The 18,619-nt window shown below is 41.2% G+C and overlaps 1 protein-coding gene across 1 annotated transcript in view; it reads left to right on the top strand.

Annotated features, from left to right (window-relative positions):
* Nucleotides 1-16,299: 16,299 nt before the first annotated feature.
* LOC144267931 (putative neutral ceramidase C) overlaps nucleotides 16,300-18,619 on the top strand; it is a 34,976-nt gene continuing 32,656 nt past the window's right edge. Inside the window, exon 1 of the mRNA XM_077822375.1 lies at nucleotides 16,300-16,453. Coding sequence (XP_077678501.1) covers nucleotides 16,300-16,453 — 154 coding nt within the window. The remainder of the gene's footprint in view (nucleotides 16,454-18,619) is intronic.

Genomic DNA, 18,619 nt, shown 5'->3' with positions numbered 1-18,619 from the left:
ACCTCTGCCCTACTCTGTCTGACCCAGGTAATTCTGGCTCACAGGGAGGACGGGACACACTCCCCTGCCCGCCCCCCTCCCCGCCCCGGCTGCCTGACTCCCTGATTAGCCTGCCTGCCCTGTCAATCAGGCTGACCCGGAATATTGGCCCCTCCCCATTGTTCCTGGGGACGGTCAGTCTCGGCGTCCTGATTTCCCATTGACTCCTTCTTTTTCTTTTGGTACTGGGGGCTAGCTAGGGTGACCAGATGTCCTGATTTTATAGGGACAGTCCCGATATTTGGGACTTTTTCTTATATAGGCACCTATTACCCCCCACCCCGTCCCAGTTTTTCACATTTGCTCTCTGATCACCCTAGAGCTAGCCAACTAAAACACCCCCACTGAGTTTTAGTAAGGGAACAACAGTCCCCTTACATTTAACCAAAAGAATGAGAATGTAACACATAGAGCATTAATAAGCAGGTGGTAGCAGCTGTGGGAATGCAGCCAGACGTTCTAGCTCCACAGCAGAATGTACAAAATGTTCCAATCTTTAAAAAAAATTGATTTAAAAATTCAGTGTTTCTTCAGGAAAAGAAATGTCAATGTATTATTCATCACACATAACCCCTGCATACCATTAACTTTCATTCAGTGTGAAGCAAACAAAAATAAATACATCTAAATTATACCCTGGGTAGCTGAAAGATCACTTCAGAACATCATGAACATGGAAGATTGTGCCAGCTTGGTTTCTTGCAGATATAAAAATAATAGCCAGTTTGAGGAATTGGTAAGTATTTCATTAACTTACAATCAGTCATGGCCTATGAATCTACAAATACACCAATAAGGAAGTCTTCAGGTATTGAAATAAGCATGGCAAAAAACAAAACACCCTTGGCAATTAATTATAGAACAAGGCCCACACTTTCAAAAGCACTCATGCATATGAAATCCTGCATCCAATGCACATATGCATTGAGTGTTGCACATGTACACCATTTGAGGGTGGAAGTGATGCATAGGAGTTTGATGAGGCCCTGTCATTTTGAGGCCACACAAGTTATTAAAAGACAAGCTAAAATGTGAACAACGTTCATTTACATTTGCTTCACACATTACTCAACCCAAAATTATTTTGGCTGAGATCAGAGGTAAGGTGGGGGTTATTGATTTATTTGGCAAGAAAGCATGTTGAGAATTTTACTTTCAGATTATTGTTCTAACGGGTGTCTGGACAGTCATACAATATCAGAACGGCAACCACTTTACAAAAGAAAATTGTTATTCTGCATAGCATGAAGAAAAACACCCCCACTCCTCCTTCCCCCACACCCAAAAAACAATAAAACTAAATATTTTTAAGTTAGAGTCTAGCTCAGATCATTAATGATCAAAAGCCATTATCCTCCAATGATTGTTCTTTGGCCAGTGTGAAATGCAGTGGTTTCAGTCCAGTTCCTAGAGGGAGAAGTACCTGCATAATTGATATCCTTACTAGCTGTCATAAATAAGTGCCCAAATACTGAATGGACACAGAAGTTGAATACTTCTCTATGGTTATTTCATAAATAAAAAAAACATTATAACTGTGCTACCCACCTATGCTGTGGATTAACAGAGGAATTCACTCTTAAGGATTTTCTAGCCGAGTTCATCTCATTAGTGCCACATTTATTAAAATAAATCAGTCAGTCAAGTATTAATGTGTCAATAACCAAATGCCTAACGGCAAATGAAATAGTGTAGCATAAAGATAAAAAAACACTGTTGGATTGGCTTCGTTACATTTTTTGGACAAGATCTTTGTCACAATTGGTGAAACAAGAATGAATTCAATATACATTTTCCTCCATTAAAGCTAGGAATCTTTTTCTTTTCTCCTTCTACATTTCATTGGAACAAAGAAAAAATGATACATTAGCGTAAAGCCACTGATCAATTTGACAGGTAAATTCAGTAATGTGATATCTAATCAATGTTGTGCGGTTGTTTTACAAGTTGAATGTATCATCAGGAGAGATGATGTAGTGTATACTCTGCTTTATTTTTTTTCTGGTGTGTCAAGATACGTAGCAGCTATTTATCTACCATAGAATGTAAGCTGTGTCAGAGACTCCTTTTCATGGTTCATTGCGATTTAATTAATCATAGGAAAGATTGGTAGCTGCCAAGCTGTTATTGAGTAAAATGATTGTCTTTTATGCACTTGTGCCAATAAAAAGGCAAAAATGCAACCTGAACAAGATCTGCACAATTATGCAGATTTACTAGCACATGGTCCCTTTAGTTTTGTGTTAGTTTAAAATGGAGATCAGTTGCTTCACTTTACATATCAGAGAGAAACAGTTGAAATGCTTTTTTTAAATAACAAGTTTCAATATGCTGCTACCGTTTCATTTAAAATTTTTGCACTGTAATAACCAGCAAGGTTAGACACGCACAGACCGGTATGGCTGTTGATGAAATGTTCAATGAATTATTCCTCTTAATTTCAGTCCGTGAAATGATTTTTCACTAATAACTGCAGGATTAGAAGGAGGAGTGGAAGGAAAGAAACTATATCCCATATCTGAAAAAGGTGAGGGGAAAAAAGGCAAAGGAACAAAATAGGTGAAAAAGCATAACATTTTTCATCTGGTCCTTTTTTGGCCTGGCTAAAATTTTTGGGTTTTTGTTCATATGTCTTACACCTGGAATGTAGATAAATTGGTTCTTGGCATATTTCACTCCAGCTGGATTTCTAGGCTAGTAATCTATGTTTCATGGTGCCCAGAAAAAGAGTTAGTGTATGGCCCACTGCAAGCTCTTTTATTATGACACGCAGAAATATATATATTGGTTGCCATGTTGACCTTTTCTATCAGGATTTGTTTTGTATTCTTTCTGTAGCGCCATAATGTGCTTGGTGCTGTGCAGATCATTTGAATAGATCTATGTCCCAGGAAATTTACAATCTAAGTTTGGTAAAGGATAGCAAGAGATGGACAGTGTGAGGTATGGATGAAAGTTACAATAAACATAAGAGAGGGTTTTGTTCCTACACATCTTAGTTGTTGTTTTTTTTAAAAACTAAACTATGCTGTATACAGGTTTCTTTCCTGTAACCAAACCTGCATGCTGACGTAGGAGGAGAATCAAGACAGAAGGGCTCACCTTCATGAGATGTATAGAGAGGATACAGGTATTGTATGAATTTATTAGGACAGAACCTAATTACCAAACTAGCTAATTTTTAAAAGTTAGCTGTAAGGCTGCATAACACCCAAGTTAAGAGAGACTGAGATTCAAGAAAACAGCATGTCTCAGTTCTCAAGTCTGGAAGGAAACATTTGCATATTGAAAAAAGGGGCAATGTAGTCTAACCCTTAACTGGTTGCCTTTGTGAATTGTTTTTTTTTTTTTAAACATACAGACATGCATTGTATCTGATTAGGTTAATTCATGAAATGTGCAGTGAGGGGATGGAAAAATAACACTCCCCATTCATCATCTTCCTGAGAAGACAGTTTGTCTATAGCGTTGTCAATGTTTTTTTCCTTAGTTACCAGTTACTTACCTTATTGGTGTAACCCTTTTGCCCGTCAGAGTTGGCAGCAACAAGGGCCGGGTTCAATATCTAGGGGATCCATTCCAATAACACAATGCAAACCGGCTTGAGCCCCCACCCAGTGACCTGGGACAAATATATACCACCCCCGCTGGGCGCCTCCAAGAGGCAATACTTCCCCTCTCGCAAGCACATAGTCTGAGTGTAGCAAAAAGCCTTTTAATAACAGAGAGAAACAATGTGGCATTATGTTGGGGAAACACCACCAACAGGATTCATAACACAACCCATGAGCAAAAAACCCACCCCAAGCAAATTGGGGCATGCCCCTTTCCCTTTGGTTCTTGAGTCCAGCAACCCCAAAGTCCCAAAAGTCCAATGACCCAAAAGTCTCTGTCCCTGGTCAGGGCAGCCCCAGAGTTCGAAAGTTTATCTGTGGAGCTTTGCCTACCAACCTGGGTGGAGATGGGATGGGGGTAAGAGGCACCTTACATGATCTGAAGCTGACCGCCCCACAGCTCCATAGGCCTCCGCTCCGCTCTGCCAGCCGCCCCACAAACTCCTTCGCTCAGCTCCGCTCTGCGGCCCACAAGCAGCTCCCACCGTCCCACGAACTGCTCCGTGTCCCACCAGCAGCTCCCGCCGTCCTACGAACTGCTCCACCAGCCTGTCCACAAGGCACTCCAGCCGTCCTGCAAACTGCTCCACAATATATCTTCAGGCTCCCACACAACGCTCAGTGATTTCAGCTCTTAAGTGAATTCAGCTTGTAGTAGGAGAGCCTCAGTGCTGGTGCACTATTAGCCCAAAGTGAGCTCAGCAGCCTGTAACTAGACTCCTAATGGAATCAAAATTAGCTCTGATATTCCACAGTGGAGAGAGGAGGAAGTGCAATTAGCAAGTAAGGCCCTCACCAAGGGGCCCATGCTACCAAGTATTAATACTTGTCCCCAGCCTCTCTCCCGTCACAGAGTTTTAAAACCCATGACCCTTGCCTAGCGAGTGCTACTTAGTTGATGGTGAGTCCCTCCATCATAACGAAAGGCCAAGTACAGTTCCAAGCACAGTTCCCATAATCAGCGTAACAACAATTTATTCTTCCTGCTCCAATAACAGAGACACTGGGGATCCCACAGCAGCCAAAGTGACCATTTGGGCAGTTATGGCCTCATTCTAGGCGGGGTGGGTGTGCCTATGCAAATGAGATCGGCCCCTGAAGTTCTTTTCCACAACTTGCCACACCTCACCACCAGATGTCAGGGTGGAGCTCATCCTGACACTGCTTACATTGGTTACCCAGACTCAACCATAACCTGTTTTCTTGGAAGAGCAGAAGCATAGTAATTGGTGTTTTCTAGTGATTAGTGAATAGCGCTGGCAATCAGGACTGCTATAGTCATTGCCCAGCTCGGCCACAGATGTGCTGGGTGACCTAGGGAAAATTACTTTCCCTCTGTGTCTCAGTTTATGCAATGGGTGTAATACCTCACATTATGAGGCTTACATCTTTTTGTGAAGCACTTTGAGATCCTTGGTGCTACTTAAGTTCAAAGTATTACTAATAGTCAGAAGTGATTTTTGTTGTTTCTACCCTTGCAATGATGAGTAAGAAATTTTGAAACAGTTGATGCAGCAGGTTCTGGTGTGTAACTGCCTAGATAGTGTCCTATTTTCTCCTGGGAGAACAATGCAATGATTGTTCATGTTTGCAAACAAGATCCAAAGGACATTTAATGTGACCAGATGTTCATGGTCTTGCCATGATGAAGAGTTAAGAGTGAGGGATGTAAAGATTCCTTCCCTCATCTTATATTTGCTGATATCTGCATATGAACTTTAAATCTTTAAGATTGCTAATATATGGAGGTCATTTGACTGTCACATTCCTGGTGATTTAGAAGTACAATCTTACTGCTCAAGGAAGTATATATTTATAAAGTGTGTATATATATATATTTACTTTTACTCTCATCTTTGTTGATTTCTTTAGTGGAATGCTAGAATCAAAGAGCTTCAGAGGTTTGTTATCTGTAATCAAGAGGGCATTGATTGAATCCTTTGAACTAAGAGAACAAATTTCTTTAAATATATTGCATATTTCTAATGCAGAAAAAATAGTCTCAGCTATAGTCCATTTATCTTGGAACTGAAGGCTTCACTATCTGTCTTATCTGTTGAGCTGAAAGAACCTTTGACGTCTGATCGCTTTGCAACTAAAAATACTTCCTTTTGGTCCTGCAGTCTTACACCTAAGCTAATATTTTACTAAGTTTTAAATTCCACTCCCTAATCTTTGTAACACCAAGTAATTTTTGCTAAAATAAGTGCTGTCCTAATGCCACCAGAATGCCATCCTTCCACTGCGAAAAATCAAGATCGCTCTTCTCTAAATAATGGCTCATTTTTTGCTGCCATCTGCTGTGTATACAAACTGAGTGGAACACTCCCCTCACGACCTAGGTTGACCTAGATCCTAATAAAACACTCTAATTTTGTGTTATTAATTATATTAATGTGGCTCATTACTGATGGTGCCATAGAAGAAAGGAAGTCCTAATAAGCGATTTAATATGATCCCAGCATAAATACAAACTGATGTATAGTATAATGTATTTGAAAGTACTTTGAAGTGTGAAGAAGCGTATACATTTTCAGACACTTTCTCTGGTATGTCATATATCATGTAGGTACATAATAATGATTCCAGTCAGAGAGACTCAGGAAAGTGAGATGATACTCTGATCTGTTTGATTTCTGTAAAACAACTGTTTCACAACTAATGGCACACATTTCTCCAAGATCTAACTGCCTACACAGTCAATTAAACAGAATCTGTAAGACTGTACCAGCCATCTGGTGACACTGTCACCGCCATCTGGTGACACAATAATACAGTATGGTTTATTGCAGCATTAGAATTCCATTTTTTTCTATAGCTTTCAGCTGTGGAATATTATTAGTCTTCCCTGCCCAAAAGTTGATCTAAATTTTTGTGTATAGTTGTAATTGGTTAGTTTATATAATTTCTTTAACATCATCTTTGTTGTTACCACTTAATACCTTTGAAGGATACAATGTACACTTTAGTTGAGTAAAAAATATAGATCAAATTATGGACTTCTTTATCTTATTTCGGTTGAAATAACAGATTGAGGAAGTCTGTGGGGGCCTGAAAACGAAGTGATATTTCAGTGCTTTCTACTTACTAAAGTCTAGGGAAGCTGTAATTCTCTGTTGTTTCTCTACTATTGTAAAACTGTATCTTCCAAAATAAATAGACAGCACAGTGAACTCCTGTGCTGTGATTTGTTATCATTTGGAAAGCAGTTGAAAGGAGGATTAACTCTCCTGGTTATGATATATAATTTTTAGGAGCTTGTTGCATTCTACATATGAACATGTATGTGTGTTGGGGGGCGGGGGGTATGCATGTGTGCAGTATGCTCCTGTTTATCCAAATGTCCTGGGGAACATCTGACAATTTCAGACAACTGGATGTTTGGATAAATGGAAGTGCTATTTTGAGCTGCAGTTTCACTGAAATAGAAATTTGGGAATGGAAGGAGCAATGCTTAATACTTTCTACCTGATGGAAAAATATATTGAATATATTGAACCGTCAACATTGTATTAAAATCACAGTGGACATAGTTTCATTCTCAATTTTTTTTAAAAAATATGACTGCCATTTGTGAGGATTTCTTTTTTTGTACAGCATTCTGACAGCTGATGCAACAGTAGCGTCTGTAAGATTCTGTATTCATCTGGTTTCCTAGCCAGATAATAACTTTCTCCAGATAGTTGGTGGACTCACCATCACTTGGGATTCTCACATCATCTTGAGTTTGTTCATTACTGATTTCACAAACTTTGGTCTGCTCCCATTCTAAGTTAGATTGCAGACTGTCACTGTCAGACAAGTCACTATATCTCTTATCGGCTCCCTCAGTCTGGGCCCAGTGTTCCACCTCTTGGGCATTAAAAGAAAATTGTTTGGCAAAGAGGTTGCTGACTGGGGGTATCAGATTCAGAGGCATTTTTGGGAAGCTGCAGCAGTGTATACTTAGCCTAGCTTTTTTTTTTCGGTGATGTTCGGATATCCTTCCATGACTTGACCACCATATGGATGGCATCCTTAATCGACATTCACTTGATAATGTAAGTCACAGTTAGCTTCTTGTTTTCATCATTAAGGACATAGTGGGGCAATTTGCCTCTGTCCATTCTTTAGTGTTGCCAACACCTTCTAGTCCATTGGTTGAATTTTTGCTGGGGAGTTAGCCAGCAAAAATTCACATTATATGGACCATCAGCAGTTCTGAAGCTCTCTGTCGGTGCATAGTCCTTTTGAACGAAGAAAGGAGCATGCAGCAGGGATGAAGTTATCAAGAACGAGGCACAGAAGAGCTCAGTGTTCATCCATGCACTCATCTGGGCTCTGTAAATCATGGGAAGGGAGGCAAGGTTGATGTGCTTAAAACATTAGAGGTTGGCAGACTTCCCAAAGAGTAGGAGAGGTAGGTTATGCGGTGTTACTACAGGCTAATATAGTCAGGCTCTCCTTGTTCTTTTTGAAGCCTGGGTCACAGCACTAGTCAGAAGAGGCCACCGTTTTTTCTATCCAAACACCGCTGTCCATGGCTGCAGCAATGGTCCGCAGCTTGTCCCTCACAGATATCGCAGACAGTGGAGTTACCAGCATTGTGCAGCTGTGCCACATCAACAATTTTTTCTCCTCTTTCTAGGTCCCTGAGAATCTTTAGTTTCTGCTTTAGATTCAACGTAGATATTTTTCTTTTTGGTATTGTCCTGCCAAGCTGCTCTTGCTGCTGCCGAAGTATTAGGTCTCAGGCTATGTATCCACCTAAAATGCTACAGCAGTGCAGCTCCCCCACTGTAGTGCTTCTGTGTAGACCAGTGGTTCTCAATCAGCAGCCCGGGGCTGCTTGCAACCCAGTCAGCACCCAGCTTGGCCCATGCGACATCCTCAAGGCCATGCAGGTAGTGTATATATATTGGGTGGATACAGCCCGCATAATACATAGAGAGCTGCAAATGTGACCCACGGTGGTAAATAGGTTGAGAACCACTGGTGTATACAGTACCTATGCCAGTGGGAGGGCTTCTCCCAATGGGATGAGTAATTCACCTCCCTGAGAAGCACTAGCTAGCTCAACGCAAGAATTCTTCCGTCAATCTAGTGTAGTCTACAGCAAGGTTAGGTCAGCATCCTCTCGGGGGGTGGAGTTTTCACACCCTAGAGAAACATAACTGTACGGATGTAAATTACTAGTGCAGAATGGGCCTCAGTTATTGCAGGTAACTGCTCATACAGAGCCACTGATTAGCTCTAACTGCTATTTGACACATTATTACTAGGTGATTAATGTACAGGGGTGTGTGTGTCAGAAACATACTGTGGATTCAGATGATTAAGCTTTTTGGGTAAAAGGAATTCGGATAACTGGAATTATACTGTATGTGTATATTTGCTTATGTAAAAATAAATTTTCAGATTAACAGTTTGCACTTAATGTAGGTTTTATATCTTAACCAAATCTTAGGAAATCTCATATTTTTGACTATTTTAATTACATAAAGCATTCAGTAGTGATCAAAGAGCAGTACTTACTGAGCTTTAGAGAAAGAAGGGAGAACAAGTATACTTCTTTGAAAGTTGCTATTAGCAACTTATTAGCACATAGCTCTATGTAATGTCCCTGATACAGTGACAGCTATAAATATATGTGTTTTGTAACCTTGTATGTCAAAACAGGCCAATTTTTGCTGATGGTAGATGCAATAAATTCTTTATCTGTATCATTGGCAAGAGATAATATATCAGAAAATGCTACATCTTGAAAAAGATTATTCTGAAAATTGCAGAGTCAAACAGTTGTTTATCTGACCTTAGCATGTTGAATTTGATCTATCATTCCCAGGGGTAACTGGGATATTAACTATTTGAATCCTATTAGACAAAAGTATGTATCAATTTCAAGAGGCATTTGTCAGAATCTCCTCGTTTTCAGACTGTGCACAAACTGAGCATTTAAGAAAATTTGGGATTTACACCTGCATTCCTTGATTTCAGTGTGAATTCAGGGTATTCAATGGGAGTTTTGGGTGTTTCAAAAAGTGAAGGGCAAGATTCCTACTGTGTACTTCATTTTTTTTTTTTTTTTGTTACAAACTTGGGCAACAAACAGGTTTCAGGCACAGGTTGGAACCTAAACATATAGAAAGATTTGGTAAAATGGAATTGCTCCAAGCAACCATCAACGTGTAAATGAAAACCAGAAAGGTGTTTGGCTAAAACAATGGAGAAGTCTAGTTTTAGGAAATGGTGAACTCATGCATTATGAAAAATTGAAGTTTAGATTTGGTAAATACAAAGAAAAGTGATTTTCAGAGATTTTGCTTTAAAATATAATCCATTTGCAAATTTGAAACCCATGTTCTGCTAATGATTAGAAATCTTACACGTTTTTAAATTGTTTCCATAAAAATCTCTGCAGTTCACTTTTTAATATTTGCATTTCTTTGCAGATATGAAGTAAGTGCATATTTGGGGAGGGTAATGGCTGCAGCTCTCTACAATTATCCTGTTTGGGACATACGACATTAATACTCAGCAGTGGTTAATGCATCGACTATAGCAGTTGCCTGGACGAGACTGTTGCATCAATAAATCAGAGTGACAGCTCTGATATATTTAAGACCAGATTTCTATTTAAAACTCAACTGTTCAAAGTAATCTAAAATTAATTTGGTTAATCATATTGCCTTGAAATTTGGTGTGCTTCTTGTAGGTGTGGGGTGCTGTTAGTGACCCAACTTTGGGTCCACTTGACAAAACAGTTCCCAAGATACAGTCCTCGGGGGGGGCGGAAGCTTTTCTTAAAGTTGACACATTTTAACAACATATTTTGCTCACAAGTACTGACCTGACCAGGGCTCAGATCGTTGCACCAGGGTCTCCAGTGCTCAATGGTTACCCCAATTATCTGGTTACCCATCTGAATGTAAAAGTGTAGTTGTTGTTCTACATCAGCCATATGAAGAAGAAACCCAACAGAATGTATAGCCCGCACTAGCCCTTTGGGGATAATCAAATTAAAATGTTATTTGAGCAAGATTTTTTTGTCCAGCTACTCACACACAGGTTCATAGGCCTACTTGGGTGGCTAATGGATTATGCTGTGCACATAGGCTAACTTTCTGGAAAGCTACCTCAACATTGCAGGAGCTGGGTAGATCTGAGCACTATCCTAGGACTCTGAGTCCTAATCCAACCCAGGGCAGAAATCTCAAGTGAAAGAGGCAGTCACGTTGGTCCAATCTGCCTTTATAGAAGTTTTTTTTCTTTTTTTTTTTTAATTTTGAGGAAATGTAATCTGAATACAGCAGAATATTCAGGAGGTACTGAAACGATTTTCTGAACAGATGATAAACTACACAAGCAAATGCTCACTGGGAGACAAGCGTAATTAGGGTGAAAGAGTGGATGGGAATGTGGGAGAGGGGTTGCAGGATTAGATGAGGGGGAGAGGATGAGGACTTGGGGAGTGAGAAGGGAGGAGGTTAGTCAGGTGGGACACAGGGAAAGGAAACATGGGGCTGGGTGATCGGGACTGTGGAAGAATAGGGGCAAGGGCACCTATTAGTCCACGTTCCCCTCCAATGCGTGTGCCATAATCTGAGGGCACCCAGTGCATCCATGGGGTGTGAACCCCCTCCCTGCCCCTTCACATGAGCCAGGTTCTCAGGGGCTTGCTTTTCTGGGGGAAGGGGGTCTGAGCCTGTCTCCCTCTCCCCATGTGAGCCAGAATCTGGGGAGACCTGCACCTCTGGGTGGGGATAGGAGCATAGAACTGGCATGCTCAGAGCATGCACCAAGAACACACTGCTGACACTGGGGTGAAGAGCTGAGAATGGGTGTGTTTGACATGTATCAGAAATTCTCCGACACGGCGGTTGGGGGTAGGAAGGGAACACCCACTGACATGAACAAAGCAGTTTACGCATCTAATAGCTATTGTTTCAGGCTGTATTAATCTATTTCAGCTGAGAACAATTCATTGAATGGGCCACTTCATACCTCTCGGGGCCTGCTATGCTGCTGATAGATGTGGAGTGCCAATTCCTTCCATTCTCCATCTAATTTCATAAACAATTATGGAGCACCAGCTCTGCTCTGGCCTTAACTCTATGGGCTCATCTACGTTTCAAATGCTACAATGGCACAGCTGCGCCACTGTATTGCTTCAGTGTAGACACTGCCTATGCTGATGGGAGCTGTTCTTCTGTCAGTGTAGGTGATCCACCTCCCCAGAAGACAATGGCTAGGTCAACAAAAGAATTCTTCTGTTGACTTAGCGCTATCTACATGGGTATTTAGGTCATCTTAACTATACTGCTGGGGGGGTGGGGGGGCTGGATTTTTCACTCCCCTGACTGACACATTTAAACCAGCCTAATTTTCTAGTGTTTGAGTTTTGCTGATCTTGATGTTCTGGAAGGGCACAAGCTATTAGCCAGCAAACTGAACTCTATGGCCATGAAGTTTGTTGCCATTTAATAAAGTACTAAGGTTGGATTACAAGGTAAGGTTTATAGTACTTTTAGAATCTATTATTTCATTGTTAATAACAGCTATTAACGTGATAAGATATGTGTTATTTCCAAATAAGCTTTTGTAGCGCCATGGAAGAATGAGCCCTTGATATTGCTGTTTATATTGTACAGAGATAGTCACTCTTAGAACTGAACTTCTGAACTTGGCAGCCTTGGCCCAATAATAATGCAAAGATTAAAAGATCAGTGTTTTGACAAACCATGGACGTACTGAGGTTGTGCTTGGCCTTCATGTCGTGGTCAATATAGAATAATTTATAAACTGAGCTTTCATAAAATGATGTTTTTGATAGACATTGCTTAAACTTGTCTCATGCTAAAAAATATATTTTACAGCTCCTAATATTATTGATGTATGAGCTTCTTATCTTGTACTGTCACTGACTCATAGGGGTAATAATAATAATAATTGCAATAAATCTAGAAAGCTTTCATGTTACTATAAGAATAACCTGACTTTCCTTCAGACCGCTAGAAGTTCATGAACAAAGAGAAGTGGGATAGAAAAGCTGCACATTTTACTAAGGGATTATTTGAGTTTCCAGAATTCTGAAATCTTAAATCAATTATATACTCTAAGGTAAGATTCTCTGTTTTGAAGTTTAGTCGTTTCTATTTAGCAAATACTTTTGTTGCTGGTGGTTTTGTTTTGGCACTTTGCTTCTAGCCACCTTGAAAAATTCATGATTAGCCTCCCCACCCCTTAATACAATTAGGCTGTGAAGCACTGATTCAATATAGTTTGCTGGGTTTGTAGCACCATGGAATTGGACACCAAATTTTAAATCTGAGTTTGTAAACCAGGTTGTAAACGCAAAAAAACAAAAACAGAAAAATATTTTAAAAATTAGGACCCTTTCTGTTAATGCCAAAACTTTGTGAATGATAGGGATGAAATATGACTGCTTTATCTTACAAATGGAGGGTGAAACAAACAAAAATATTTTATGTAGCAAATTGGTTTGACACACAGACTTTTTTAATGTTATTTATAACTGACATCTTTTAAAACCACGTGACACCTTTTCCAAAGAGTTTAACTCCTTTCAATCAGTTGTTTTGACTGTGTATATATCACCTCTGCAAATTAGAAAAATGGCATAAGATGAGGCTATAGACTTCTTTTGCAGAGAACAACCTCTGTATTTAGAGTAAAATATAATAACATTTGTAATCATGAAACCTATACACACTAGGTGTCCCTAGCCTCTGTTTGCCAGAAGCTAGGGAATGGGCAACATGGAATGGATCACTTGATGATTACCTGTTCTGTTCATTCCCTCTGGGACACGTGGCATTGGCCACTGTTGGAAGACAGGACACTGGGCTAGATGGACATTTGGTCTGACCCAGTATGGCCATTCTTATGTTCTTATACAATAGCACAGGGACAGATTCAAAATAATCTGGACAAATTGGAGAAATGGTCTGAAGTAACTGGGATGAAATTCAATAAGGACAAATGCAAAGTACTCCACTTAAGAAGGAACAATCAGTTGCACACATACAAAATGGGAAATGACTGCCTACGAAGGAGTACTGCAGAAAGGGATCTGGGGGTCAGAGTGGATCACAAGTAAAATATGCGTCAACAGTGTGACTCTGTTGCCAAAAAAAAAAATAAAAGCATCATTCTGGGATGTATTAGCAGGAGTGTTGTAAGCAAGACACGAGAAGTAATTATTTTTCTCTACGCTGCACGGATTAGGCCTCAACTAGAGTATTGTGTCCAGTTCAGGGAGCCACATTTCAGGAAAGATATGGATAAATTAGAGAAAGTTCAGAATAGAGCAACAAAATGATGAAAGGTCTAGAAAAACCTGAGCTATGAGGAAAGATAGAGAAAATGTGTTTGTTTAGTCTGGAGAATAGAAGACTGAGGGGGGACATGGTCAACGGGTAAATAACACATCCTGATTCGCTTTCTCTATACCAGTCATGATTTCATAGACCTCTAGCATATCCCCAACCCCTCTAGTTGTCTCTTTTCTAAGCTGAACAGTCCCAGTCTTTTTAACCTTTCCTCATTTTTTGTTGCCCTTCTCTAAATTTTTCCAATTCTAATATTTTTTTGAGATGGTGGGAGTGTGTGTGACTATAACTGTATGCAGTATTCAAGGTGTGGGTGTAACACATATTTATATAGTGGCATTATAATATTGTCTGCCTTATTATCTATCCCTTTCCTAGTGGTTCCTAACGTTTGTTAGCTTTTTTGACTGCTGCTGCACATTGAGCAGATGTTTTCAGAGAACATCCACAGTGACTTCAAGATCTTTCTTGAGTGGTAACAGCTAATTTAGACCCCATCATACTGCATGTGTGGCTGGGATTATGTTTACCAATGTGCGTGACTTTGCATTGATCAACATTGAATTTCATCTGCCATTTTGTTGCCCCAGGCAATAGTTTTGTGAGACCCCTTTGTAACTCTCTGCAGTCAGCTTTGGATTTAACTATATTTTAACTAGTTACGGAGAGGATATCCCCTTTTATCCTTCGAGTGCCTACTTATTTTTTCCCTCGATTTGTTCTTGGAAACAGCTGACCTGTTCTGGCTGAAACTTTTCAAAACAACTCAACCTTAGGCAGAAACCCAGCACGGAAAAGTTCAGCCCCAAATGGTTAAAGATTGGCAGTTATAAGGAACTGAAAACAGAGGGAGGGGTCAGGCAACCATCATCATGGGCAGTGCTACCCAGTCCTTCTATAGTCTACTTGAAAAATTCACAGCACAAGCTTTAGCATTGTGCTTCCTTCCATCTGTGTGGTTTGATATATTGTCTGTATGATAGTAAAATAGCATAAGGATGCATAACGATGTTAAAGGTGCAGGGGGAAATCAAAACTTCCTATTAAGGAAAACATTACTGAGGGCACATGTGCAACCCCAGGAAAATATATAGTTAAGGACGTGATACATTTTTAAAGTCCACACCCAGAAAAGACAACACCCATGTAGCTGAGGTAACTGTTGGTTAAATCTATCCACTCCTTTCAGCACTGACTAGGAAGAAAGCTGCCCATTCACCTCTCAGTTTACAAATGAAGCAGAGGTGATTTTCATTTACTATTTATAAAAGATCATGGTGTGGCTGAAAGACTTGGTGAAGCAAATCTTTATACAGAATGTGAACCAAGAGTATAATATACAGTATTTTCATCCTAAGGAAATTTTATCTTCAATATTGATAATTTCAGCAGGTACACTTTAAAAAATCATATAAATTATAGGCTTCAGAGTAGCAGCCGTGTTAGTCTGTATTCGCAAAAAGAAAAGGAGGACTTGTGGCACCTTAGAGACTAACCCATTTATTTGAGCATAAGCTTTCGTGAGCTACAGCTCACTTCATCGGAATCCGATGAAGTGAGCTGTAGCTCACGAAAGCTTATGCTCAAATAAATGGGTTAGTCTCTAAGGTGCCACAAGTCCTCCTTTTCTTTTTGCATATAAATTATGTTGTAACAGCTAAAGTAGCAAAATATTTTCCATTATAACCCTCTGTTTTTGAAACATTTTGCTCAGTTGTTCTCTCCGCATTGTTTTGGAGAGCTGGGTAAAACATATTTCGGGCTTTGTAATTTCATCACAATCATGATGTTTTCCAAATGGAAAAATATGTTGCTGAACGATGACACTTGAACTTTGCCCTGTGTCCAGTTCCAGCTGAGTAGTCTGTGTTTGCTAAGTTTAATAATGTCATTTGTACAATGAATTCTGTACGTTTTCAGAGGTGCTCTGACATATGCACTGTAGGAAATGCTGTCAGGGTATAAGCTGCTATATTAACCTCAGATATTCTGTGAATGGAGGATTTTTCATCTACTGAAGGGCTTCCAATCAGTTAGGGCTTCTTTAAAAGTCAAGCACATTTTGTGGGAAACCCAGGACATGGTAGAAGAGATAGTCCTGCATCTGCTGTTCTCCCTATCCAAACGTGCCCTAGATAGGGAGCAAGGAGGTCCCTAAAGGGAAGGAGTTTGGTATGATCTGAAGTTAGCTGTGACACTGGAGGACATGGCCTAAACTTGCTTTGGACACACTGAACTGGGATCAGTGTGCTGACTTCTATTTGAATTTCTTACAGCTTCTTCCTCTTCTTTTTTCTGTAGTTTTTGTTCCTGCAATGGGTGAAAAGTGCAAATCCCGTTTCTCATGCCTGGAAGTGGTGCTCATTGTCCTCTTCACGCTGATGACAATAATTGCTTTGATTCTTCTCATTCTTCTCTTTGCCCCTAAAAAAAGTAGGACTGCAGAAAATAACGGCAAGTTACTTAAAGGTATTTTGATTCCATTATCAGATGCCATGCAACTGTTTTGATATAGAACATTTTCTGGGCCTTGATGAAGCTTCATGAACAAAGGCTGAAAATGAATTTATTACAAACTAACTGGAAGTGTGTGAATTTATGATACTTATTTCTATTATGTTGATGTTTAGTTAGAGGCATCAGCTAGGATTTGGTCCCATTGTGCAGTGCACTATATAAACACATGGCGAGTGAGATTTCCTGCGCTCAGGATTTTACAGCGTAAACAGGCATGATAGACTAACGTGGAAGAGGAAACAGAAACAAAGAAGTGAAGTGACTTGCTCAGAGTTACACAGCAGAGACAAGAATAAAAAAAAATCCTTGTTGCCTGACTTTCTATCCAGTGCGCTCCCCACTAGACCAGTGGTTTTCAAACTGTGGGTCGCGACCCAGTACTGGGTCGTGGAATGTAAGGGTTTCAGGGGCTTTGGTCAGCACTGCCGTCCGGGCCGTTGAAAGTCCCATTGGTGGTGCTTCCTGGCTAAGGCAGGCTCGTCCCTACCTGTTCTGACACCGTGCTCAGCCCTGGAAGCAGCCAACAGCAGGTCCGGCTCCTAGGCAGGGGGATCATGGGGCTCCACGTGCTGCCCCCACCCTGTGCACCGCCTCCGCACTCCCATTGGCCGGGAAGTTGGGGGAGGGGTGGTGCTTCCAGGCGAGAGCTGCATGGAGCTTCTTGCGTGCGTCCACCTAGGAGCTGGACCTGCTGCTGACTGCTTCTGAGGTGCAGTGCCGTCTGCTGTGCCAGGACAGGCAGGAAGCTTGCCTCTGCACCCCTGCTGCACTGCTGCACCTGAGCCCCCCCAACCTGGAGCCCCCTCCTGCACCCCAAGCCCCTCATCCCTGGCCACACTCCAGAGTCTGCACCCTCCAAACCCAGAGCTCCCTCCTGCACCCCAAACCTCTCATCTCTGGCCCCACCCCAGAGCCTGCACCCCCAGCTTAGAGTCCTGACCCCCTCCCGCACCGCAACCCCCCGCCCCAGCCCAGAGCCCTCTCCCACACCCTGAACCCCTCATTCCTGGCCCCACCCTGCAGCCCTCACCCCCGCACCCCAACTCCCTGCCCCATCCCTGAGCTCCTCTCACACCCCAAACCCCTCATCCCAGCTCCGTTGGGTCATGGGCATCAACAATTTTCTTCAACTGGGTCACCAGAAAAAAGTTTGAAAACCACTGCACTAGACCATGCTGACTGCCATATATTGCTTAACAACTGAGTCATAATAATTATAAAATGAAAAGCGTCTTGCCCATCGGTCACTGGGAACTTAGGCTCCTACAACTACATTTTTTTCATAGGAAGATCAATCTTTGAATTAACTGAATATGTCATCCAATTATGCACATATACATTTGTGGTGAGCAAAAATTTGTTTGTATAGTCTGAGTAGATAGACATAGGTATACCCTGGGTTGTAGGTACTAGGACCCACTTGGTAACATCACTCAGCAGAAGTAACTGCTTGTCTGACCAAGGTCTTAGAACCTTCCACACTGTTACACCCCTGTTGTGTCCAACCTGTTCTAACTAAGCCTCTATATGAGGCTTCCTTGTATGTAGAAGGATAACAACACAGAGGGTGAGATTGTGTCTTGCACCTCAAAGGAGCCCACTCACAGCCTAAAGGGAGGATGTGCTATGGTGGTTTTAAGAAGCCTTTGCAGTCTCCTCATCCTTGATTGCTACAAAGGCTACAAGGGGCTCCAGCATAATTTAAATAGTACTCCGGGCATAAGTTATGGCACCCTTCTTGAGCTGTCATGGGGGCCACTGTGTGCCTGAAATCTTTGCAGTACTATAAATAGTGCACTACCCGGCCAACCTACCTCACACCCTGAGTACCACCCCTTCCTGCAGGTCTTTCAAAGAGGGTCTGGGAGGGCAGCCTTATGGCTGTTGCCCTCAGTATCTGCATCAAGAAATCCTTCCTCCACATTTCTGGAGCTTGTAGGCCCCCTTTATGCTGCTCCAGTTCTTTTACCTGGTGTAGAGGAGCTGGAGTGGGGGGGTGAGGATCTGACCCCAAGAATTAAATGTTAAGTTTTGACTAGGCCCAGGGTTTAATGGTCTGTTTTTCACCTTTATTTATTTGAAGTTTGGTGATTTGTTTTTCTGATTCAAACAACTGTC

This window comes from Eretmochelys imbricata, chromosome 7 (assembly GCF_965152235.1).
Source record: "Eretmochelys imbricata isolate rEreImb1 chromosome 7, rEreImb1.hap1, whole genome shotgun sequence".
NCBI classification, from domain to species: Eukaryota; Metazoa; Chordata; order Testudines; family Cheloniidae; genus Eretmochelys; species Eretmochelys imbricata.
This window is presented reverse-complemented; position numbering and strand designations above follow the sequence as displayed.